Genomic DNA, 27,951 nt, shown 5'->3' with positions numbered 1-27,951 from the left:
GATTTGTGATATAAGGTATACAATAAGTTAGGATGCAATGAATAAAGGATTTCCATTTCCAACCATATGGTAGTGGGTTAACCATATCAGAAGATTTTGCCATAAGCATGCAAGTAAACTAGATTGGGCCATGAATAAAAACTATTCCCATCACAATACACAATCACTAACTGGAAGTATCAGACATTACTTTAAAATGTTAATTCTATCAGAAAATGTCATTGATTACCATACAAAAAATATAAATATTTTACATGAATAAAAAAAAATCACACATGATTTCAAAGGTTGATCATCTCGGTTCTGAATCCCAGTCTGGGTTAGGGAATGACACATTTGGTGTGTTCTGTCTAGTCTCAGAACAGATTGTGTGAAATGTCTTGCGTTAATAATGGGGGAGGGACCTATAGTTATTCAGATTAAAGACACTTGCTATAACTACTGACAGAGACAAGGTCAAAACTGACACTAGAGAGAGAGAGACAGTCGGAGTGAGACTACAATTGAGATAGAGGGAGTAAAAGGCAGACAGTAAGAAAAAGGTGTGTATGAAGAATAGAGACACTTGCTTTGTCTCGTGGCAAAGAGGAAGTTGAAGCTGCTACAGAAAGGGAGATACAGAAAGATTGAGAGAGGCAGAGGTTGTGAGTAGAGAAGAGAGTGCACAGCAGAGGAAAGGAGGAGAGTAAGAGAGAGGGTACAGGAAGCACAGAGCGTGGAGCAGGTTCTTTGTAGGCACAGCCTTACTGTCAGCCCCAGCAGAAATGCCCAACTTTGCCGGTACCTGGAAAATGAAGAGCAGTGAGAATTTTGACGAACTTCTCAAAGCCCTTGGTAAGCCCCTTCTTGACGTTTTCTCTCTCATCCCTCTCTTTGTTTCTCCCTTTCTTTTTTCAATAGTCTGCACAGTGCATCCCTGCGTGAGCTTTATCCATCATGTGCATTTAAAAAAATATTTGTATTTTCCTTGGGCATTGCTTCACTTCCAACAATATGCTATTGTCCTATCTCATCTAAATGAGGAGGGAGGGAGAGCATACAAGCAAGCTGTAACGGGAAAGCCTTCAGCTACAGGAGATGTCAATGATATAGACATGGTATTGTTATAGCTGTGGTCCGGCTGCATGTGCATGGGAACAACATTACTCATGTACTAACGTTTAAGTAGGGCATGCGTTAGCAGTGTCAGTGGAGGTCTTCATGGAATTCTCTCCTCTACTGCCTTTTGTGGGTTTTTTTTCTCTCACTTGCTTTTTTTCCTTGCTGATCATTGTGATGGTTTAGAATTGGACCAGTTTATCTGGGTCATTCATTTGTGTGGCTGGGTCTTTCTGTGTCTGGACTGTAAGTACCACGCTGCTCAAGCAATGAGACCACACTGGTCATACTTTGGTTTTGGGTGAGAATATTCCCTATGCGGCTGTTTGTTTCAATCTATAACTTGAAAACTGCCCAATCCTTTTCCATTCATGAATTGTAAATCAATTACCTGAATTGAAAGAAAATTGCCCCTCTTGTTCTGGACCTGTATGAGTCCCTCAGCTTAACTAAGTTTGTTAAATATGCAAGCTGCAGTTTACTGACCTTGCTTAGCCTCCACCAAACAGATCCTGTGAACCACTCCGAGCTTTGATAACATTTTCCTTGTGAGATGTCTGCCAACCCAACACAGCACAGTTCAGCTATGATCCAATGGGGACCATTCGTCGTGGTTATGATTGTATGGTTCAGAGAGATTGCATGCATTCCGTCTGTTCTGCGTTTCGTTCAGTTGTGCCCACAGTCTCTTAAGGATCGGACCCTTTTTTCAATTTTCACCTAAAATGACATGCCCAAATCTAACTGCCTGTAGCTCAGGACCTGAAGCAAGGATATGCATATTCTTAATACCATTTGAAAGGAAACACTTTGAAGTTTGTGGAAATGTGAAATTAATGTAGGAGAGTATAACTCATTAGATCTGGTAAAAGATAAGGAGTCACTTAGGAGTCTAGGTGCAATGTATATTTTGGCCACTAGATGGCAGCAGTGTATGTGCAACATTTTAGACTGATCCAATGAAACATTGCATTACTGTTCAAAATGTTGTATCAAGTCTGCCCAAATGTGCCGAATTGGTAAATTGATCAATTTTCAAGTACATAACTATAGAGAACATACAAAAATGATATGGTAATAAAAAATTGAAGTTTACACACTCCCAGGAATGTCATAGATGGATAATTAACTTCCCTACAGAAAAGACACTAACCTTCACACATCTAGATGGGGGGGGGGCAGACACAGCAGGGGTTAAAACTGTAGAACCCAGTTCCTACATAAAAATGGATTTCATCGAACAAAACTATGCTACATTTTATCTCTGTGACCCTCAGGATGACAAATTAGAGCAAGATTACTGAATGTAAGTACATTATCTACCTTCAGAGATGAATGCATCAAACCAGTTGCCGTGATAAAAGTTTTTTGTTGCTGTGCACTCTCCTAAAACAATAGAATGGTATTTTTTCACTGTAAATTTCACTTTTCTCCTGTAAATTGGACAGTACAGTTAGATTAACAAGAATTTAACCTTTCTGTCCATATAAGACATGTCTATGTCCTGGGAAATGTTCTTGTTACTTACAACGTCATGCTAATCACATTAGCGCACGTTAGCTCAACCATCCGGCAGGGGGGGACACCAAACCCGTAGAGGTTAACCACAACTGCCTCTGCAGATCATTAGTTTCCTCTTGCATAAGTGCCTGGTTAACTGAGAGCCGTGCATCAGCCTAATGTGGATTCCGACGCTGCTCTGCCTGTTTCTATCAACATCCCTAATCATCTGTTAACTCGGAGGGAGGGGGGTGCACGGTGGACCATGATGCCGGTTTCTTGACCATGGCAGCATGGAACATGCAGTGCTGTGTGCAGCTTACTGCTATGACGTGATGTCAGCGTACATACGCAATACCCTGGTCCACGGCTCGTTACGTGGTCTTGCTTGTTGCATTCTATAGTTGGTTAAGGTTAAGACTACTGTTACACCAGTTGCTAAGTGCTGAAACCCACTGGGCAAAGATGTGAATTCAATGTAAAACATTTTTTTTTAAATGCCACTGTCATTGGATTTAGGTTAAAATTTGTTTTTTAAAAATACGAAATTCCCTTACATTGATTACTTTTTTCAAATCCAATCAGTTTTCCACGTTGATTTAATGTCATCACATTGAATTTTTGTTGTTGAAATGATGAAGAAAATGATTCAACCAGTTTCTGCACAGTGGGAAGTATCTAAAGCCCTTGGCGATCAATGCATGTTTGAGGGAAGCCATAGGGTGAATGTCTGGGAGTGAGTCCTCCTCCTTGAATAGCCCACAATCCAACCGTCAGTCTGTATCTGTGGCCATTTTGCCTGCAAGATTATATAGACAGTGTAGAGAGAGACCAGTAAGACCTGGTAGGGCTGATTCAGACCGTTGGAAGGACGTAGGGGTGGCCAGACAGACTTGCAGAGTGGCACAGGGCATGCCAAAGCACTCCCCTCATGCCAGGACTTTGCCATGCGTCTTAGTCACTGCTTTACACTGACAGCCACCAGATTCTCCGAAACCCAATTCAGATCTGGCCCTGTGACACAATGTTGTTTTTTTCCCCTCAGGGCAATCAGGCAAAATACTTAATCTCTTGCGCAGGCCGGAGCCCCAACAATTCCTCCGATTTTTCCTCAAGTTTTCAGATTTGTTACCACAGAGCACTTACCAGAAGAACAATGCTCTACTATTATGGTTTACCATTTTTACTTGGTGTCTGTTGAAGAAAAGCTATTCCTCATTCAGTTGGCCTATCATGTTTTTAAAAGTAAGAAAATATACATGATTAAGTAGCCAAGAGAAGAGAAAGTCCATAAAGAGAGAGAGAGGTAGGGCAGGGTGGGGTGGTGAGAGAGGGGTCAGGTCGAGGACTGTTTTGGGGTAAATCTGGTCCAGACGGATCTAGGCGGTGGGGGGTGTCTGTCTGTCTCAATCAGGCCTAACTCCCTCCTCCTATCCTTCCATTCCATTCCCTTCTCCCTCCCTGGTCTCTGCTGTGCCCATCCAGGCGTGAATGCCATGCTGAGGAAGGTGGCTGGGGCGGCTGCCTCCAAGCCTCACGTAGAGATCCGTCAGGACGGGGAGCAGTTCTACATCAAGACATCCACCACCGTCCGCACCACCGAGATCAACTTCCACATCGGCCAGGAGTTCGACGAGGAGACAGTGGACGGCAGGAAATGCAAGGTAATGTGGAAAGGGTATCCTCCATTGTGCAGTACAGGTACATGTTGCCTCTTAATAAGTGTAATGCACACTGATTTAAAAACAACTATATGACATGAAGTCAATCATAAAGAAGTATTCAACAGATTTTGGTAAATTACACATAATATGCCCATATTTATTTTTCTACTTGTTAGATAAACACTGTTATTCACCTTCTCGTTCGGCCCAACGGCTTCCTTGACTACATCTAATACACTAAATATGAAAATACTGGCAGAGAACTGTAATCACAGTGCCAGATTCCGGCAATCTAATGCATTTAGCTAATTGTGGGATTGAAACACTGTTCACTGGAATCTTGCCTGCAGATTTCCTATATATTAAAACATTTATTTCCGAATACAGTTATACAAAAGTATACAGAACACCTGCTCTTACCATGACATAGACAGACCAGGTGGATCCAGGTGAAAGCTATGATCCTTTATTGATGTCACTTGTTAAATCCACTTCAAGCAGTGTACAGTCGTGGCCAAAAGTTTTGCGAATGACACAAATATTAATTTTCACAAAGTTTTCTGCTTCAGTGTCTTTAGATATTTTTGTCAGATGTTACTATGTAATACTGAAGTACAATTACAAGCATTTCATAAGTGTCAAAGGCTTTTATTGACAATTACATGAAGTTGAGGTTAGAGGTTCTTTTTCAAGACCTCTGTAATCCGCCCTGGCATGCTGTCAATTAACTTCTGGGCCACATCCTGACTGATGGCAGCCCATTCTTGCATAATCAATGCTTGGAGTTTGTCAGAATTTGTGGGTTTTTGTTTGTCCACCCGCCTCTTGAGGATTGACCACAAGTTCTCAATGGGATTAAGGTCTGGGGAGTTTCCTGGCTATGGACCCAAAATATCGATGTTTTGTTCCCCGAGCCACTTAGTTATCACTTTGCCTTATGGCAAGGTGCTCCATCATGCTGGAAAAGGCATTGTTCGTCACCAAACTGTTCCTGGATGGTTGGGAGAAGTTGCTCTCTGTGGCTCAGTTGGTAGAGCATGGTGTGTGCAACGCCAGGGTTGTGGGTTCGATTCCCACGGGGGGCCAGTACAAAAAAAATGCATTAAATGTATTCATTACTATAAGTCGCTCTGGATAAGAGCGTCTGCTAAATGACTAAAATGTAAATGTAAAAAAATGTGTTGGTACCATTCTTTATTCATGGCTGTGTTCTTAGGCAAAATTGTGTGTGAGCCCACTCCCTTGGCTGAGAAGCAACCCCACACGTGAATGGTCTCAGGATGCTTTACTGTTGGCATGACACAGGACTGATGGTAGCGGTCACCTTGTCTTCTCCGGACAGGCTTTTTTCTGGATGCCCCAAACAATCGGAAAGGGGATTCATCAGAGAAAATGACTTTACCCCAGTCCTCAGCAGTACCTTTTGCAGAATATCAGTCTGTCCCTGATGTTTTTCCTGGAGAGAAGTGGCTTCTTTGCTGCCCTTCTTGACACCAGGCCATCCTCCAAAAGTCTTCGCCTCACTGTGCGTGCAGATGCACTCACACCTGCCTGCTGCCATTCCTGAGCAAGCTCTGTACTGGTGGTGCCCCGATCCCGCAGCCGAATCAACTTTAGGAGACGGTCCTGGCGCTTGCTGGACTTTCTTGGGCACCCTGAAGCCTTTTTCACAACAATTGAACCGCTCTCCTTGAAGTTCTTGATGATCCGATAAATGGTTGATTTAGGTGCTATCTTACTGGCAGCAATATCCTTGCCTGTGAAGCCCTTTTTGTGCAAAGCAATGATGACGGAACGTGTTTCCTTGCAGGTAACCATGGTTGACAGAGGAAGAACAATGATTCCAAGGACCACCCTCCTTTTGAAGCTTCCAGTCTGTTATACGAACTCAATCAGCATGACAGAGTGATCTCCAGCCTTGTCCTCGTCAACACTCACACCAGTGTTAACGAGAGAATCACTGACATGATGTCAGCTGGTCCTTTTGTGGCAGGGCTGAAATGCAGTGGAAATGTTTTTGGGGGATTCAGTTCATTTGCATGGCAAAGAGGGACTTTGAAATTAACATTCTGAAGTATATGCAAATTGCCATCATACAAACTGAGGCAGCAGACTTTGTGAAAATTAATATTTGTGTCATTCTCAAAACTTTTGGCCACGACTGTAGATGAAGGGGAGGAGACAGGTTAAAGAAGGATTTTTAAGCCTTGAGACAATTGAGACATGGATTGTGTATTTGTGCCATTCAGAGGGTGAATGGGCAAGACAAAATATTTAAGTGCCTTTGAATAGGGTATGGTAGTTAGTAGGTGCCAGGCACACCGGTTTGTGTCAAGAACTGCAACGCTGCTATGTTTTTCACACAGTTTCCCGTGTGTATTGTTGTGGAAATATTGTAATCAAAAGGAGAGACCTTTAAATTTCTTCAAAACAAGTCAACTTTATTATTTAATTACTGCAGTAATGGAGCTGGTCAGTAACCACCCCTGGAGGTGATCACTGAGATCTCAAGGAGTGGATTTGAGCCACAGCATTTTATAGAAAAGTCCATCCTCCTGGATGTTCATGACAAACAACAGATGTATGGAATGGGTCACAAGGTTACTAATAATTCACAGCAAACGGTATCTGCAGTAAATACTGTCCTCATTGTGTAGAGACCAGGGTCTGCCCCCCCCAACTCCATACTAGAGCCATCTCCCCCTGGTACAGTAATATAACAATCTTTCAATTTTGCTCTCACAGTATAAAGAATGGTCCATCACCCAAAGGTCATCCAGACAATTTGACACAACTTTGGGAAGCATTGGAGTCAACATGGGCCAGCATCCATGCCGCAACGAATTGAGGCTGTTCTGAAGGAAAAAAGGGTGCAACTCAATATTAGGAAGGTGTTGCTAACGTTTGGTATACTCAGTGTATGTGTATGGGTTACCACCACCCATAGGGTTTAATCAGAATGCACTCATTGGCTCACCGCTCAATCTCAAAAACAAACACAGGTCACCCAACTCCAAGTTTGGTGCCAGAAGCGCAAAGCACAATCAACAGACTTGGGAGAGGAGTGGTGATTGTGTTGGGGATTACCAAATTAGTGTGGTGGGTAGGTAGGGGGGAGAGGGAGTTACTGTACATTTGGAAATGGGGAAATTTGGCTTTCAGTGATGGGAAGGATTTGGGTTGGCAAAATATGGGGGTTGAGCATTGGGTAGGGTGGCAGAGCTACAGAGACTGGGAAAAGTGTGTGTGGGTGAGGAGAAGGGGGATAATAAATAAGACTGGTTGAAAGTGTGTGTGTGTGTGTGTGTGTGTGTGTGTGTGTGTGTGTGTGTGTGTGTGTGTGTGTGTGTGTGTGTGTGTGTGTGTGTGTGTGTGTGTGTGTGTGTGACAAGGCTTTTATTATTTTCCTTTTGAGTAGCGTTTCCATGAAAAATGTATACATTAACATGGCTGACTTATTAGTATCATGCTGACGTCTGAGAAAGTGGATTAGAGGGCTGACATAGATGAGATAGATGGGGCCTCTCTCCAAGCTTTGGCCCTTCGGGGAACTCTCAAGCCGTTGTTTGGAATGAGCAGGTCACGATGCCACGTCAGCGCAGATAAACTGTGACTCTGCCATCTTCATCAAATACAAGGTACTACACCAGTCCCCAGCTATAGGCTGCTTTTCCACCAGGGTCGTTGCATGTCATTTCAGCAAGCCATGACATTCACCATCTCAGATAGTTCTGAAATCATTTTTGCAGTTATAAACAAATAAGTTTAGCATTCCTGCAGCCTTTTTTTATTTATATAATTTGATCTCTGAGAAATTAAGCTAATTGATTGCACCTAAATTGGACATTTAAATTGATAGGTTTCATCTAATATTTCTTCACCCCTTTTTCTCCCCAATTTCATGATATCTAACTGGTGGTTACAGTTTTGTCCCATCGCAGCAACAGCCGTACAGACTTGGGAGAGGTGAAGGCGAGAGCCATGTGTCCTCCGAAACACGACCCTGCCAAGCACTGCTTCTTGACACACTACTCGCACCAACGTGTCAGAGGAAACACTGTACAGCTGGCGACCGAAGTCAACTTGCAGGCACCCGGCCTGCCACAAGGAGCACTAGAGCACGATGGGACAAGGAAACCCCGGGCTGCCAAACCCTCCCCTAACCCCGACGACGCTGGGCCAATTGTGCACCGCATCATGGGTCTTACGATCACAGCCGGCAGCCTGGGATCCAACCCGGACTGTAGTGACGTCTCAAGCACTGCGATGCAGTGCCTTAGACCACTGTGCCACTCGGGAGGTCCACAAAAGTTTTTTCTAATAATGAGTAAGACATGAGGAATCCAAATAAATGGTAAAAAGCCACCACCCACCCTAAGAACCCAATTCTGAATTTTTTTATCCACTGTCCACACTCAGTTTTACCCATATCAGATTTGCACACTGTAGCCTCTGAAGTTGCACACAGATGCAATGCTCATTTCCTGGCATTGTTACTTAACATTTTGGGGTGGTTGTCATGGTAATGCCAGGTCACGTACATAAAAGCCACATCAGAGCAAACATCAAAATTGTATCAGGATTGAGATCCACATACGGTGCTTTCGGAAAGTATTCAGACCCCTTCCCCTTTTCCACGATTTGTTACATTACAGCCTTATTCTAAAATTCATTAAATAAATGTTTTCCCTCATCAATCTACACAAAATACCCCATAATGAGAAAGTGAAAACAGGTTTTTATAAATGTTTGCAAAAAACCCATAAATAACTTATTTACGAAATAACTTATTTACATAAGTATTCAGAACCTTTGCTATGAGACTCGAAATTGACGTCAGGTGCATCCTGTTTCCATTGATCATCCTTGAGATGTTTCTACAACTTGATTGGAGTTCACCTGTGGTAAATTCCATTAATTGATCATGATTTGGAAAGGCACACACCTGTCTATATAAGGTCCTACAGTTGACAGTGCATGTCAGAGCAAAAACCAAGCCATGAGGTAAAAGGAATAGCTCTGAGAGGATTGTGTCGAGGCACAGATCTGGGGAAGGTCCCCAAGAACAGAGTGGCCTCTATCATTCTTAAATGGAAGAAGTTTGGAACCACCAAGACTCTTCCTAGAGCTGGCTGACCGGCCAAACTGAGCAATCGGGGGAGATTGGCCTTGGTCATGGAGGTGACCAAGAACCTTATGGTCACTCTGACAGAGCTCCAGTGTTCTTCTGTGGAGATGGGAGAACCTTCCAGAAGGACAACCATCTGCAGCACTCCACCAATCGGCCTTTATGGTAGAGTGGCCAGATGGAAGCCACTCCTCAGTAAAAGGCACATGACAGCCCGCTTAGAGTTTGCCAAAGGGCACTTAAAGGACTTTGACCATGAGAAACAAGATCTGATCTGATGAATCCAAGATTGAACTCTTTGGCCTGAATGCCAAGCATCACGTCTGAAGGAAACCTGGCACCTTCCCTACGGTGAAGCATGGTTGTGGCAACATCATGCTGTGGGGATGGTTTTCAATGGCAGGGACAGGGAGACCAGTCAGGATTGAGGGAAAGATGAACAGAGCAAAGTATAGAAAGATCCTTGATGAAAACCTGCTCCAGAGCGCTCAGGACCTCAGACTGGGGCAAAGGTTCACCTTCCAACAGGACAATCATCCTAAGCACACAGCCAAGACAAGTCTATGAATGTCCTTGAGTGGCACAGCCAAAGCCCGGACTTGAACCCCATCTAACAACTCTGGAAAGACCTGAAAATAGATGTGCAGCGACGCTCCCCATCCAACCTGACAGAGCTTGAGAAGATCTGCAGAGAAGAATGGGAGAAACTCCCCAAATACAGGTGTGCCAAGCTTGTAGCGTCATACCCAAGAAGACTCGAGGCTGTAATCGCTGCCAAAGGTGCTTCAACACAGTACTGAGTAAAAGGTCTGAATACTTACTGTATGTAAATGAGATATCAGTTTTTTTTTTTTTATACATTTGCAAATAAATCGAAAACCTGTTTTTGCTTTGTCATTATGGGGTATTGTGTGTAGATTGATGATGGGGGAAAAAAACTATTGAATCCATTTTAGAATAAGGCTGTAACGTAACAAAATGTGAAAAAAAAGGGGTCTGAATACTTTCTGAATGCACTGTGTGGATGTGGTATATATAAAAAAAGATCAGATTCCATGTGTTTTTTTTGCTGTTTACACATTAGGGAAAATATCAGATTGGTATCAGATATGGAAATAATCTGCAATTTATAATTTTGCGTCCCCTTGATATTTTAAGTAGAAATTGTGCACCAATATTGTATTTAAAAAAAGCCTGTTATATTAAATAAAGTGCCCTTTAATATAGACCACATAGACAATTCAATAAATCCAATTTTTTATATGAATAAACACTTAAATTGCTAAAGTGCCAAAAATCTGCATTTTTACATGTTCCTCATTATGACTTCTAGGAAGATTTTAACCCTTAACCCCAACATTTCCTCAAGTTTTCACCATCATTATAAAGGCCTAGTTACGCAATTTCTGAAGATTATAATGTATTTCATGTTATTCATTCATGTGATCCCTCATTTTACGGTAAAGCCTGGTATGTGAACTGAACTCTCGTTTTAATATGGTTAAACTATTCCTTTTGAAATTATTTTTGCAAAAGAAACATTGAACATATAATACTCAAATCATAGTGTAAAAGCAGGTGAGCTGGTCCTACTCTTTTTGGCCATTTGCTGGTGTTTTGTGCTGGGAAACTGAGCACAACACGTCAACCATGTTACATAACACGTCAAACCTGTTACCTATAGATAGATAAACATTTCTAGCCTAACAATGAAAATACATTTGTGAAGCATGCCCCTCCCTCAATCCTGTAACTTTAATGGCATTTTGACACTTACTATAGACATTTCGTTTACCCTTTGAAATGGGAAAACATGCTTTTTATGATGTTGAACATGTGCTCTTTATGACAGAATGTTAAAATGAGGTGAAATGAAGTTGTTTTTGACCAAGTTACACTACCCAAAATATACTCTATTCGTGGAACGACCCAGATCTGAATTGGACTGCATGTGTAAACGCATCCTAATAAGCTCACCCTCAAGTACACAAAACAGACTTTTCTACTTAATTTTAATCACATTAATTGTCCTATTGAATAACACTGCCATGATAAATTCTGATTGAAATAAATGTTTATTTTAATATGAACATTTAATAAATATAAATGCCGAAAAACCCAGAGCAATAATAAGCCATCTGCTATTGTTTGAACCAAGACACATCAGTTAAGCTCTTGCATTTAGGGGCATGTTAAGAACATGGATCTTCAATTCTTGAATTAGTAATTTTACATGTGATTAAGTTAGGTAGAAGTACTTTCCAGCAATCACATGTTATAGCAACATTGATCTTGAATCATAGATTTTGGTATGTTCGAACTAAGACCGCTTACGTCACCAGTTTCAGAACAGGCCATGGATGATTTTACAAAGAGCTGGTAACAGTCGCCAAAGCATACATCTCTAGGACACTAACATATTCCTCTTAAAGTAAAAAAAGAAAAGAATAACAGTCGAATCCCCCAGAAAATCCCCCCAAAATGTCTAGACAAATGGTATTCTGGTGGCAAGATAATTGCAAGTGGAAAGAGGAAAACATGCATCAGTGCGCAGAGAGCTTTTATGTCAATAAAATCGCTGCTCATAACTGTAAGGGGAAAAATAATCTTACTGGGGAAAATAAATCTTACTTTTGTGAAAAAGACAAAATAGAAATGCCAACCCAAATAGTCAACATTGTATCGTCATGATACGAATGCATCTTATTCAATTTCTAGACTGACTGAACCAGGAATCTGTAACTCATTGGTTTAAGCATCAGATTATGGCACTGGGTTTTTATTTATTTTATTTGACCTTTTTTTAACTAGGCAATTCAGTTAAGAATAAATTCTTATTTTCAATGACGGCCTACGAACAGTTGGTTAACTGCCTTGCTCAGGGGCAGAATGACAGATTGTTACCTTGTCAGCTCTAAGATTTGATCTTGCAACCTTTTGGTTACTAGTCCAACGCTCTAACCACTAGGCTACCTGCCGAGTTCTGTAGCCTGTGCAGGATATTTTACAGTTCAGTGTTGGATCGTAAGAGACAGAAAGGCCCCTACAGTCTGTGCCCTCAGGCATGGTGGACAGACCCATACATCTCTTTGGCTGCCATCTCTAGGCCATCTTGTACCTCCAGATCCCCATCGGTTATGTCTGGGTATTTATGTGTAGAGTCTATGGGAATGGCTCGTGTCTGTCAGGTAGCATATGATCGATCCCTCCACTCCTTTTGATTTAAAGTATTTTCTGGCTATTCGTGAGGTTTGAGGATCACTTTTAAAAAAGGCTCTGCTCCCGTCCTCGATACAAGTATTTCCCAGGTATATTTCCTTGGTCAGCTTCCACTTAGCTTCATAGTAGGCACAGTCCCCAATTAGACACCGTACTGGCTGGGCTTGTGGCAGGGTCCCGAGCCATGGGCCTGGCCCAGGTTGGGGGGTTTAAAGGGATTACACTAAGGCAAACAGGCGAGGGCTGTTTCACACTGGCACAAGGTTAAAAGCGCTCTCTAATCGGGGGATTGGAGGGGATCAGGAGAGCCCTTCTCACTTACAGGGGCATCTCATTTCTGCCGGCAGGGAGAAAGTGATAAGGAACATTCAGCGCTGAGAGAGTCACCCCACAGGGAAGGGGCTGGATCAAAGTTTTAGTCAGGAGTCACAGTGACCCCCCCCAAAAAAGTGATAATGAGACTGAGAGAAACCTGGCTGACTGACGAGCAATTTCACCAACGCAAAGCTCTTCAACGTCAAAGTGGCCATTGATGCTGTAGAAACGTGAAAAGGAAGAAGCTACAGCTGTGTATATGTACATACCACGTATAACTCACTCTGCTTGTCAGCGACCACGCTTATTTTTTATACCGAACCTTGGTGCAACCATTATGGTCTCTCCTGAAGACCGACACCAAGAGGAGAACGCTGCACTTCACGACAAACAGACGACTTTGACAAATCAAGTCTTTTGGCCTGGCTGGTTGCTATAGAGACAGACTTTTAGAATTACTCACCTGCCACAGGGTACACTACGTGCAGGGGGTTCAGGGAGATCGATTAAGATGCCGTGCAAAGACTGCAGTCGTAGTTCCTTCCCGTCGTTTGAGAACACAGTCCATCAAGACGACAAAAAGGTCATTCTTATTGACATACAGTCCCTTCAGAAAGTATTCATAACTCTTGACTAGTTCTACATTTTGTTGTGCTACAGCATGAATTCAAAATGGATTACAATTTTTTTTTCACCCATCTACACACAATACTCCATAATGACAAAGTGAAAACAAATTTGTTTAAAATGAAATGCAGAAATATCTCATTTACATATGTATTCAGACCCCTAAGTCAATACTTTGTAGAAGCACCTTTGGCAGCGATTACAGCTGTGAGTCTTTCTGAGTAAGTATCTAAGAGCTTTCCACACCTGGATTGAGCAACATTTGCCCATTATTATTAAACACATTTTTCAAGCTCTATCAAATTGGTTGATCATTGCTAGACAACCATTTTCAGGTCTTACCATAGCTTTTCAGGTGTATTTAAGTCTAAACTGTATCTCAGCCACTCAGGAACAATCACTGTCTTCTTGGTAAGCAACTCCAGTGTAGATTTGGCCTTGTGTTTTAAGTTATTGTCCTGCTGAAAGGTGAATCAATCTCCCAGCGTCTGGTGGAAAGCAGACTGAATCAGGTTTTCCTCTAGGATTTGGGTGTGCTTAGCTCCATTCCGTTTCTTTTTTATCCTGAAAAACTCCCCAGTCCTTAACGATTACAAGTATACCCATAACATAATGCAGCACCCACTATTCTTGAAAATATGGCGAGTGATACTCAGTAATATGTTTTACTGGCTTTGCCCCAAACATAACACTTTGTATTCAGGCCAAAAAGTTTATTGCTTTGCCACCTTTTTTTTTGCAGTATTACTTTAGTGCCTTGTTGCAAACATGATGCATGTTTTGGAATATTGTTTTTCTGTACAAGCTTCCTTTTTTTCACTCTGTCAATTAGGTTAGTATTGTGGGGTAACTACAATGTTGTTGATCCATCCTCAGTTCTCTCTCATCACAGCCATTAAACTCTGTAACTGTTTTAAAGTCTCCATTGGCCTCAGGGTGAAGCGGTTTCCTTCCTCTCCGGCAACTGAGTTAGAAATTATGCCTGTATCTTTCAGATCTTAAATATGCAAGTAGGACCTAAAAAATTGTTAAATTCACTACAGAAACATCAAGTACTTGGTGCACACGTATAACATATGATACACCATCCAAAGTGTAATTAATAACTTCACCATGCTCACATTGATATTCAATGTTTGCTTTTCATATTTTTTACCCATCTACAAATAGGTGACCTTCTTTGCAAGGCATTGGAAAACCTCTAGTCTTTGTGGTTGAATCTGTGATTGAAATTCACTGTATGGGTACAGAGATTTGGTTGTCATTAAAAAAATCATGTTAAACACTATTATTGTACACCGAGTGAGTCCATGTAACTTTTTATGTAAGATGTTATGCAAGTTTTTACTCCTGAACTGATTTAGGCATGCCATAACAAAGGGGTTGAATACTTATTAACACAAGACATTTCAGCTTTTCATTTTGATTTAATTTGTACAAAAAAAAAAATATATTATATATACACACTACTGTTCAAAAGTTTGGGGTCACTTAGAAATGTCCTCGTTTTTGAAAGAAAATCTTTTTTTTTGTCCATTGAAATAACATCAAATTGATCAGAAATACAGTATAGACATTGTTAATGTTGTAATTGACTATTGTAGCTGGAAACGGCAGATTTTTTATGGAATATCTACATAGGCGTACAGAGGCCCATTATCAGCAACCATCACTCCTGTGTTCCAATGGCACGTTGTGTTAGCTAATCCACGTTTATCATTTTAAAAGGCTAATTGATCATTAGAAAACCCTTTTGCAATTATTTTAGCACAGCTGAAAACTGTTGTCCTAATTAAAGAAGCAATAAAACTGTCCTCCTTTAGACTAGTTGAGTATCTGGAGCATCAGCATTTGTGGGTATGATTACATGCTCAAAATGGCCATAAAAAAAGCACTTTCTTCTGAAACTCGTCAGTCTATTCTTGTTCTGAGAAATTAAGGCTATTTCATGCGAGAAATTGCCAATAAACTGAAGATCTCATACAGCGCTGTGTACTACTCCCTTCACAGAACAGCACAAACGGTCTCTAACCAGAATAGAAAGAGGAGTGAGAAGCCACGATGCACAACTGAGCAAGGGGACAAGTATATTAGAGTGTCTAGTTTGAGAAACTATTTTCTACTATGTAAAAAATAGTAAAAATAAAGAAAAACTCTTGAATGAGTAGGTGTTCCAAAACTTTTGACCGGTACTGTATATATACAGTAGCCTCCAAAATTACTGGCACCCCTGACTGGCAATGGACAAAGAATACTTTAAAAAATAAACAATATAACTATAGAGAAACTCAAAATACCAACATGTGAGAAATACTGTTCTTTATTAATGTTTCAATGGAACCCACCAAAATCATTTACTGATTTAATTATAAATCAATGTCCTCTAAATCAAGGCCTTAAAGTTTATTGTAAATAACATCTACCAAATTTAAACCAATAATTAAATTCCATTTATTTAAGTTTATGTAAGTCTTAAGGAACTATATTGAGCCATTACATCACTTCCTGTTTCACTAGGGTATAAAAATGAGGTAACACGCATGCACTATCCCTTTGTCATCCAACACCATGAAGAAAACAAAAATAACTGGCAGTTCAAAAGAGACAGATGGTCGTAGAACTTCATAAATCTGGTAACGGCTACAAGAAGATCCACAAACGACTGAATATACCACTGAGCACTGTCAGGGAAATTATTAAAACATTCAAAACATATGGAACAGTTGAAAACCACATGGGTAGAGGACACAAATGCATTTTGCCCTTCAGGATAGGGAAGAAGATTGTGAGAGAAGCGACAAAATCCTCAAGAATCACTGTGAAAGAATTGCAGGCCTTGGTGTTGTCTTGGGGTCACCAGGTTTCAAAAAGCACCATCAGATGCCACCTCCACAACCACAGGCTCTTTGGAATGGTTGCCAGAAGAAAGCCCTTTCGGACCCCAAGACACAGACGCAAGCGCTTGGAGTTTGCCAAACATCATTTAAATTATGACTGGAAGAAGTTGTTCTGGTCAGATGAGGCCAAAATGTAACGTTTTGGTCAGATACAGCATCGGCATGTTTGGCGTCGAAACAGAGATGCATACAAGGAGAGGCACCTCATACCCACAGTGAAATATGGTGGTGGGTCAGTGATGTTTTGGGGCTGTTTTAATTCCAGAGGTCCAGGGGCACTGGTTAAGATTCACGGCATAATGAATTCCACCAACTATCAGACAATTTTGGCTGACAATCTGGTTGCTTCTGCCAGAAGGCTGGGACATGGCCGTGGGTGGACTTTCCAACAAGAGAATGACCAAAAACATACCTCAAGATCCACACAGAAATTATTCTGTGAACAAAATCAATGTTCTGCCATGGCCATCTCAGTTGATCATCATCGCAGTTGATAAGAGCAAACCCAAGAATGTGAAGGATCTTGAAAGGATCTGCATAGGGGAATGGTCCAATATCCCTCCAAATATGTTCCTTAACCTTGTCAAATATTACAGGAAAAGACTCCATGCTGTTATCCTTGCCAGAGGTGGTTGATGAGGAGTGCCAATAATTATGAAACCTTGATTTTGGTGAAATATATTTTGTATTAAATAATTGTATGATTTTGGTTGGTTCCATTGAAACATTAATAAAGTACAGTATTTCTCACATGTTGGTATTTTGAGTTTTGAGTATATTGTTTATATTTTTTAAAGTATTGTGACAGTAATTTTGGAGCCCACTGTCTATATATATTTCTACTTTGACATTTTGGGGTATTGTGTGTAGGCCAGTGACAAAATATATATATTCAATCTATTTTAAATTCAGTCTGTAAAACAATAAAATATGGAAAAAGTCAAGGGGTGTGAATACTTTCTGAAGGCACTGTATAAGGAGATCCGAAGTGAGTTAGTTCAGTGAGGCAACATGCCTTCAGTTTAGAGTTAAGTGAGATGGCTTCCTGGGTCTTGGCTATTGGAGCTTATTAGGCTGTTGCGTTGACAGCCACGCTCCCTGCTGTCCTTTGACAGACAATGTGTCATCCACAGTCAGCCAAGTGCTTGGAACACGCCTGCAGCGAGGCACAGGGAGACCACAGCTCCACAGCTAGCCGTGGAAAGTCTCATGAAAGAATGCTTTTGGCTGAATTTTGCTCTAACACTGTGTCATGTTGACAACTCACTGGATCAATGTGATAAACTAAAAACCAGTGACGTACCAATGAATAATAGATAGCTTTCAGGACTGTGCATTGTCATAAAATCACTAAATGTAACGTTTTATGAAGATGCACCCTGCATCTATACCTTGCAAGCAAATGAAAAACTGTAATAGTCTACAAGAATATCTTGGGTGGGGTGGAGTTCACGGGAAGTAAGGGCTTTCATTTAGGATGCCGCTAAGTAAAGCACAAGAAATCCCAATTCACCCCAAAACATAGATGATTATTCAGAGCAGGAAATAGGATTTTCCCCACTTAAAAATTAGACTCCCTCTTTGTCTGCCGAGAGGCCATGGTAACAGAACGGCTCTTATCCAAAGCCAAAGCCAGCAGATGTTCCAGTCAACTAGCTTCTTAAATGATACAGAAGAGGCATGACGGGGTAAACCAAATGCCCGGAGGAGGGATGGGGAGAAAGAGACCAGAAGAAAGAGAGAGGGAGGGAGAGAGGGAGAGGGAAAGAGAGAGAGCAAATCCATCCGAGTCGGTGCCAGAGACGGATGATAGTGGAAAATGGGGCCGTAGCAAATTCGACTCTGCGTTTATTAGAAAGGAGGAGAGAGCTTGAAAAAAAGCGCAGTGCACAGCGGAGCTCCACTGTTCAAGCTGTAGCTTGTCTGTCTACGGGCCCGGCAGGCACTGATCGCTTCCCCCAACCTTTGATATGGTGATTAACATTTGGGTCTCACAGACTAGGAACTGCAGCATAGTCTACTGTGGACAACATCAAACAGCATGGAGAACGGCTATGTACACACTATCGAGCTTTGTTCAAAAGATGTCCTTTTAATTACATTGAAAAATAGGTATATTCACCAGCAATTAGAAGGAATAGATTACTTCGTAAATCGTCATAATTGATTGAAAAAGAGTTGCAGTAGTTGTAGTTTGATCATTTGGGAAAATGTTTTACTCAGTTGTGACAAAATGTGTTGTGGCCAAATATTGTACACATTTTGGAGTTACTGTAGTATTAAGCTCCTTTTTGATCATTTGGAAAATATTCTATGACCGTATTGTGGAATGTGGATTATTAAATTAGCATTGCGTAGTGACTTCATCTTCTGGTCAGTTCCCGGAGTGACAGGCTAGCATCTGGCTACAGAAGTTTGCATGTTATGCTTAAGTGAGTTACGTTGTTGGGGACGCAGGTTTGAATCTTGAGTCTGGGGTGGTAGAGATGGACAGTGCTATATTATTCAGATCTCTCAGTCGGCTCTGAGATTGCTGCGAAAATAGAGGTGGTGGTCAAAGGTAACATTATCAAAACAAACTTCACAAGAAACTCTTAGCCAAGAACCACAGATCTGGCTCATTTGCATCAATAGTCAGCCAAGACCTTAGGCTTTGGTTCCTGGCTTTTATGAATTGATAATCCTTTAATATTTGAATCAATTACCCAAGGGAAAATGTGTATTAAAACCATTATTAAATCAAACTAACTGAGAAAAACCTTGACCTTTTTGGTGCTAAGAGGCTTATAGAATGTGTTTTTTCTGCCTATAAAAAAGGCCTTCATAGATGAGACTTAAATAAGGATTGGAGACATGTCCTGAAGTTTGTATTTCATTTAAAAGGGACTTAAATAAATATAATTTAATGGGTTGTTCCTTTTGCACCCCAGGGCAAGATTAGGGGGGGTTCAAGGAGAGGATAGGGGTGTTGCATCAAACCGATTGAAGTTGCTTGTGTCCAATGTACATAATGACTAATGGATCCCATTGAGACCAAGGCCCTCTTTTGAAAGGGAGCCCTGCATAAACAAAATGTATAAAATTTACAACATTCAAACATAATCAATCTATCAAATGTATTTACAAAGGCCTTTTTACATTAGCAGTTGTCACAAAATGCTTATACAGAAACCCAGCCTAAAACGCCAAAGAGCAAGTAATGCAGATGTAGAAGCACAGTGGCTAGGAAAAACTCCCTAAAAAGGCAGGAACCTAGGAAGAAACCTAGAGAGGAATCAGGCTCTGGGGGGGTTGCCAGTCCTCTTCTAGCTGTGCCAGGTGGAGATTATAAGAGTACATGGCCATTAAGGCCAGATCGTTCTTCAAGATATTCAAATGTTCATAGATGATCAGAATTTCATAATCGAGCATACAGAGGTCGAGACAGCAGGTACGAGAAAGAGAGAGGGAGAGGGAGGAGGAGGGAGTCTAAACAGCAGGTCTGGGACAAGGTAGCTCGTCCGGTGAACAGGTCAGGGTTCCATAGCTACAGGCAGAACAGAAGCACGACCAGGTGGACTGGAGTTGTCAGGCCAGCTATTCCTGAAGCATGGTTATAGGGCTCAGGTCCTCTGGGAGAGGAGAGAGAGAAGAGGGAGAGAATAACTAAGATCACACAGGACACCTGACAGGAGAATTTAACTAGATAGGACAGACTGACCCTAGCCCCCCCGTACATACACTATTGCAGCATAGACGTCGTCTCTGCCTGGCCGGCTCCCCTCTCCACTGGGATTCTCTGCCTCTGACCCTATTACAGGAGCTGAGTCATTGGCGTGCTCACGCTCACCCATGCCGTCCCTAGGAGGGGTGTATCACGTTATGCCAAGATTGTTTTGCTATACAAGTAGGCTGAGTCACTGACGTGATCTTCCTGTCCGGTTTTGTGCCCCTTCGGGCTTGTGCGGTGGGGAGATATTCATTGGCTATACTCAGCCTTGTCTCAGTGTAGTAAGTTAGTGGTCTGTTGATCTCCTTTTGGTGGTGTGGAGGCTTTGCTTTGGCAAAGTAAGTGGGGTTATATCCTGCCTGGTTGGCCCTGTCCAGCCAGGCAGGATATAGCCACTCATCAGTAAGAGGCACATGACAGCACACTTGAAGTTTGCCTGAAGGCACCTAAAGACTCTCAGACCATGAGAAACAAGATTCTCTGGTCTGATAAAACCAAGATTGAACTCTTTGGCCTGAGCATCACATCACATCCAATAATCACATCTGGAGGAAACCTGGCACCATCCCTACTGTGAAGCATGGTGGTGGCAGTATCATGCTGTGGGGATGTTTTTCAGGGTCAGGGACTGGGAGACTAGTCAGGATCTAGGGAAAGATGAACGGAGCAAAATACAGAGAGATCCTTGATGAAAACCTGCTCCAGAGCGCTCAGGACCTCAGACTGGGGTGAAGGTTCACCTTCCAACAGGACAACGACCCTTAGCACACAGCCAAGACAAAGCAGGAGTGGCTTCTGGACAAGTCTCAATGTCCTTGAGTGGCACAGCCAGAGCCCGGACTTGAACCCGATTGAACATCTCTGGAGAGACCTGAAAATAGCTGTGCAGCAACACTCCCCATACAACCTGACAGAGAAGAATGGTAGAAAATCCCCAAATACAGGTGTGCCAAGCCTTTAGCGTCATACCCAAGAATACTCGAGGCTGTAAATCGCTACCAAGGGTGCTTCAACAAAGTAGTGAGTAAAGGGTCTGAATACTTATGTAAATGTAATATTTACGTTATTGTTTTTAAATAACTTTCTAGCAAAACTTTCTAAAAAACAGTTTCCGCTTTGTCATTAGGAACCCGATCGAACATCAGATTGATGAGGAAAAAAAACATTTCATCCATTTTAGAAAAAGGCTGTAACGTAACAAAATGGAAAAAGTGAAGGGGTCTGAATGCTTTCCGAATCCACTGAGTGTACAAAACATTAAGAACACCTGCTCTTTCCATGGCATAGACTGACCAGGTGAAAGCTATGATCCCCTTTAGATGTCCCTTGTTAAATCCACTTCAATCAGTGTAGATGAAGGGGACGAGACCGGTTAAAGAAGAAGCCTTGAGACATAGATTGGGGTATGGTAGTAGGTGCCAGGCGCACCGGTTTGAGTGTGACAAGAACTGCAACGCTGCTGGGTTTTCACACTCAACAGTTTCTCGTGTGTATAAAGAATGGTCCACCACCCAAAGGACATCCCGCCAACTTGACACAACTGTGGGAAGCATTGGAGTCAACATGGGCCAGCATCCCTGTGGAACACTTTCGATAGCTTGTAGAGTCCATGCCCCGACGAATTGAGGCTGTTCTGATGCCAAAAGGGGGTGCAACTTAATATTAGGAAGGTGTTCCTAATGTTTTTTACACTCAGTGTGTGTATGTATATACACTGAACAGAAATATAAAACGCAACATGTTAAGTGTTGGTCCCATGTTTCATGAGACAATGCCACAGATGTCTCAAGTTTTAAGGGAGCGTACAATTGGCCTGCCGAGTGTAGGAATGTCCACCAGAGCTGTTGCCAGGGAATTTATTGTTGATTTCTCTACCATAAGCCATAAGCCAATTTAACAGTATGTCCAACTGGCCTCACAACTGCACACCACGTGTAACCACACCAGCCCAGGTTCTCCACATCCGGCTTCTTCACCTGTGGGATCTGAGACCAGCCTGAGACCAGCCACCCAGACAGCTGATGAATCTGTGGGTTTGCACAACCAAAGAATTTCTGCACAAACTGTCAGAAACCGTCTCAGGGAAGCTCATCTGTGTGCTCGTCGTCCTCACCAGGATATTGACCTGACTGCAGTTCGGCGTCCTAACCGACTCCAGTGGGCAAATGCTCACCTTCGATTGCCACTGGCACGCTGGAGAAGTGTACTCTTCACGGACAAATCCTGGTTTCAACTGTACCGGGCAGATGGCAGACAGACAGCATGTATGGCGTTGTGTGGGCGAGCGGTTTGATGATGTCAACATTGCGAACACCATGGTGGCGGTGGGGTTATGGTATGGGCAGGCATAAGCTATGGACAACAAACACAATTGCATTTTATTGATGGCAATTTGAATGCACAGAAATACGGTGACCAAATTCTGAGTGTCACATCCTGACCAGTGAAAAGGGTCATTTTGCCATAGTAGTATGGTCAGGGCGTGGCAGGGGGGTTGTTTTGTGTGTTTTGGGGTTGGTTTGTTTCTAGGGGAATGTGTTCTAGTTTTCTGTTTCTATGTTTCATTTTCCATGTGTGGCCGAGTATGGTTTCCAATCAGAGGCAGGTGTCTTTCGTTGTCTCTGATTGGAAGCCATACTTAGGCAGCCTGTTTTCCTTTGGGTTTTGTGGGTGGTTGTTTTCCGTTTAGTTGTTGTTAGCTGACGGAACTGTTGGTCGTTTGTAATTTTGTTATTGAAGTGTTTTCATTAAAAGGAAGAATGAGCACTATAAACGCTGTGCCTTGGTCTGTTCACTACGACGCATGTGACACTGAGGCCCATTCTCGTGGCTTTCATCTGCCACTATCACCTCATGTTTCAGCATGATAGTGCACGTCCCCATGTTGCAAGAATCTGTACACAATTCCTCTAAACTGATGGCCAAGTTCTTCCATGGCCTGCATACTCACCAGACATGTCACCCATTGAGCATGTTTGGGATGCTCTGGATCGACATGTACGACAGTGTATTCCAGTTCCCGCCAATATCCAGCAACTTCCCATAGCCATTGAAGAGGAGTGGGACAACATTCCACAGGCCACAATCAACAACTCTATGCGAAGGAGATGTGTCACGCTGCATGAGGCAAATGGTGGTCACACCAGATACTGACTGGTTTCCTGATCCACGACCCTACCATTTATTAAAAAAGGTATCTGTAACCAACACATGCATTCCTATACTCCCAGTCATGCCATAGATTAGGGCCTAATGAATTAATTTAAATTGACTGATTTCCATATATGAACTGTAACATCTTTGAAATTGTTGCATGTTGCGTTTATATTTTTGTTCTGTGGAGATAAGCCAAATATCAAAGGTGAGACATACATATACAGTCTGTCACAAACACAGGCTTCAGGGAAGCAGTGGGTCCTTGCTTCCGCGTCCACCACATCCCTAACTATGGAGCTCCCCCATAACAACCACCCCTTGAGGATGAGGAGAGGGTCGCTGCGAGCATGTGGGACGTGGTCCGGAGGCTGCTCCATGAGATGGCTGGCTCAGTAACCCAGGACCAGATTCAGAGGATCTTGCACTGGGTACTGAGATGGAGTGAGAAGGACAGGGGGAGTGGCGGAGGACTTCGTCGGAAGGCTCCGGTGAAGTCAGGGGGCTGAAAGCTGTAAAACGGTTAGAGAGCCGCAGCTCTGGACGAGAGGACAGAGGGAGGATATGTTGGATTCCACTTTAACTCCAATGGTGTAGAGCAAGACGCAGTAGTTCTCTGGTTCTCGTCAGTGGGATGTTTTAATATGGGAAAGTGGTCCAAGGTAGTATCCTCAGTAGCTACTGCAGAGGAGCCCAATCTCGTACAGCAACCAGGATTATCACCTCTGTCATTTAGAATTGTTGCATCAAAAACAGCATGCAGTCTTGAAGTTTCCTTAGCGAGAGCGAGACGTTCTTTTAGAACCCTGTTCTCCTCTAGTAGCTCAATGATCTGGTCTGTTGAGGCAACGAGTTGTTTACACTTTTCACAAGTGTATAGGTCAGTAAATCCTTACTCTTTCACTATGATGAACATATCACAGGTCTCACATTTTATGGCTTCACTGTCCATCTCTGGATCTGACTCCAAATCAGAGCAGTCCAACATGCTTATACTCGGGTCAGAAACAGCAGTCCCGGCTTCTAGAGCCAACTGCGACGTGAGACAAGCTTTGTTGCTGCCAGCCAAGTAGCCTAGCTAGTCAGAGCTAGCCAGGGCTTGCCTGCTAACGTTAGCGCCATGAGACAGCAAAATCCAGCCAAAAAGAACAGCACTAACACCATGGTCCTGCAATAAACACTTAAAACAAAAGTTTCAACTGGTATAAAATGTACAAGTGTCTTAAAAATATTAAACGTGTAAGTATTTTTAAAAAAAGTATAAAACAAAAGCTCTGTATCGCCGATCCATACTGTCTGCTTCCTACGAACACCAATAATGACAATACATTGTAGCCCTACACCTTATAGTGCTCTACTGTTTTTGTTCCAATTTTAAGCATTTACTCGAGGGAACCCTATGTGGAAAATATTGCTGTGTGTAAAAGGAAAAGTTATCAGGTGTGTTGCGGAGGCATCTGCCAATTATGTTTTATATTATAAAACAATGAATGTACTGTAGTCTACTGACTAGTCCCCCTATATCTTCCTATGGCCTCACAGAGTCTTGCAATCTGGGAGACGGAGAACAAGATGGTGTGCAAGCAGACGCTGGTGGATGGAGATGGGCCCAAGACATACTGGACAAGAGAACTGCGAGGAGACGAGCTGATACTGGTGAGGACTACAATAGTAGTCATAGTAGTAGTCAATACTACTAATAGTAGTAGTAGTAATAGTAGTATCGCTAGCCAAAAACCTGAACTTGGTCGGTAACCTCGACACCCAGAACCAAATCACCTGCTCACAGTCTGTCAAGAGACTACTTGAGTGATTAAACAAACTCCCATTTTGACATGGATCAATGTGCATAGAATATAAATGAATTTCCTTGAAATTGTTATGAACTGTTATATTGCCTTAGAAAGGTCATAGCACCTTCTAGATGCATACAGCATTATTCAACTATGTTGTGTGCTATTTCTTTACTATACCATTTCAGGTCACACTTTATTTGGATAGTCTGGATTTATAATCAACAAACTATCCGTTGATAAGCAACTGCTTGCTAAGGTTACAGTTTAATTTAGAGCCAGGGTTAAGGTTAGGGTTAGGGTAAGCATTAAGTTTAGGATTAGGATAAGGGTTTAGGTTAGGGTTAGAGCCAGGGTTAGTAGATAGTAGATAGTTCATTGGAATATTACTCAGTTTGTAGAGAATCTACAGATGGACTATCCAAATAAAGTGTTACTCAGTTTCATAATACACCATCACTGCATCTATAAGATGCTATGAATATGTTCCTAAACCTAATTTTCTGCAGTCCAGCCCAACTCCTCAGTCACAGACCTCATAACTAGTGATATAGCATGAGGGGGAAGGTCTAAAAGCAGCATGTACATTTACTGCACATTAAAGAAGGGATATAAAAACCCCTACTGTGCCCTATGAAATACTTTGTTAATAGAATCCCATAAGCAGCCACCCTGGAGATGCATCCATTTCCCAATGCCACATAAAGGAAATTAGATTATAAGAGGACATCTTCTGAAGTGAGGAGCTTTACGTCATCTTTCAGAGAGATGTGAAAGGATTACAGGATAACAAGAGGGTTTATATAACAGAGTATTGCCAATACCATTATACTCCTGTTGCATAAAGCCAGTGAATATGGGTTTGAGTCATGGTTTAGTCTATAGCCCCAAAAGTAATATAGAATGGGAAGAGTTCAGGATTAGTCCAATGCACCATTATGAGCCAATAGAATACAGTTAACTGCAAACAAAGTGGAAAATGGGTGCTCAGAAACGCTACTATGTTTGCTCTTCCTTGTCAATGAGTCACTATACTGGTGTATGAGCATTGCTCATAAAACTGATGATCAGGAAGTAGTGTATGTATGGATTTTCTTCAAGTGGGTTAGTGATAAAAACCAGAGTGCAGCCGCGTGTTGGGTGCACAGAGCCGGGCTCCAGTGACATTGGACGTCTGACCTCCAGATGGTGGGGGTGCCTTGCACCACTAATGGATCCCATTGATATAGTTGAAGAATGACAGCAGCGGAACTATTCGGATGGCTGCTGGTGACACAGGCACTGCTCTTCTTACTTCAGTCCCCATCACAGGAGGTTGGTGGCACCTTAATTGGGGGCGGACGGACTTGTGGTAATGGCTGGAGCAGAATGGTATCAAATACATCAAACACGTGGTTTCCATGTGTTTGATGACATTCCATTCTAGGCATTATTATGAACCGTCCTACCCTCAGCAGCCTCCACTGGTCCCCATAGACTATGCACATGATATGACGCAACCCCATAATGGCTTGATAGAGGACAGGGGTCTTCTCTTGTAACTACAGGAGGGATGTTCTGTCGTTTCATACAGTATGCTATATCACTCTCCACAATCCCGACATCTCTGATGATTTGAATCCCAAATGAACCAGGCTTTTCTTGTGTGGGTAGCTTTGAACTTTCAAGTTCTAGGGATTTAGAATGTTTTGATGGGTTCAAGGAAGTCCAACATTTCAAATTCTTAAATGCTTTTAAAAGCTTAGCCTCTTAGTCAAGCAACAGAGCAGCCACCACTAGTGCAGCAAATTAAACCCCAATGTGCAGAAGTTGATACTTGTGAGTATTAAATCACACCAAGATGATACTGATATACTGTAAATAAATTCACCCTGGAATCTAAGTTCGACATGAGGAAAAGAGTTGTTCTCCATCATCAAACTTACACCCAGACGGTGTCTTTTGAATGATGGGTCAGACGGTGAGACTAAAATATATGCAGGAATTTCACGAAAAAGCCAAAACAAACAGTCTGGCCTCGATTCGAGGCTCAACCATTCATTTTAAGGAAGCACACAGACTCAGAAGCTGAAATTCAAAGTGATAGTTTGATTGTCTTTGGCAGTTCTCGCTGTAACTGGGGCGCATTTCCATAAAAAATGCACGCTCCATTTAATTGATTATGATTAAAATCAGCGTTTAAGGCAATGTTTCACAATTAGCACAGCTTTCCCACTTCGCTTCAAAATAAAAAAATGGGACAGAATAAAGCTGGTCACAAGGAACCCTCAATGTTAGCATTTTGAGGACATGGAAGATATTTACTTTGTTTTATTACCGTGGGCACTCATCTGCCATCCAAATAGGTGTTTAATGTAGTGGAAATAAAACCAATGCTCAATTATGCTATAGTTTAACCTTTGCTGACTTATTCTCTTAACGGTATAATGTGAGCTTGAATTGAGAGTATGGGAATCTGTGTTTGTTTGTTTTCCCTAGATGTTCGGGGCTGACGACGTGGTGTGCACACGGATTTACTTACGAGAATGAAGCTTCTCCAAGGCCAACCTGGACAAGACAGAAAATACAGAAAATAAAACCAGTCAGATATGTTACAACACTCCTTAACCCCCCATTTCCCTACCATGCTGAAAAATCAATATATAGTATATCCTACGTAATCCAGCAGCATCTGCTGCATAGTCTACATAAAACAACATTTGCGTAATATGGTCATTTGTGATGTGGTAATGTGTGTTACAGTTCTGCTATAACTGCAATTCTCAGTGTTTGATCCATATCTACAACCACTACCTTCTTTGTTGAGTTTGTCAATATTGCAAACAGGAATAAAAATGGGATAAAAAAA

General features: G+C 42.1%; 1 protein-coding gene across 1 annotated transcript; it reads left to right on the top strand.

Moving 5' to 3' along the window:
- The first annotated feature begins 531 nt into the window (after positions 1-531).
- On the top strand, positions 532-27,951 carry crabp1a (cellular retinoic acid binding protein 1a). The gene is made up of 4 exons (NM_001279119.1): positions 532-834; positions 4,084-4,262; positions 24,853-24,966; positions 27,582-27,951. The coding sequence occupies exons 1-4, from the start codon at positions 765-767 to the stop codon at positions 27,630-27,632; spliced, it is 414 nt and encodes a 137-aa protein (NP_001266048.1). The 5' UTR covers positions 532-764; the 3' UTR covers positions 27,633-27,951.

Source organism: Salmo salar, chromosome ssa10 (assembly GCF_905237065.1).
Source record: "Salmo salar chromosome ssa10, Ssal_v3.1, whole genome shotgun sequence".
Lineage (NCBI taxonomy): Eukaryota > Metazoa > Chordata > Actinopteri > Salmoniformes > Salmonidae > Salmo > Salmo salar.
Note: the sequence above shows the minus strand (reverse complement) of the source record. Positions and strands in the feature narration are given on the sequence as shown.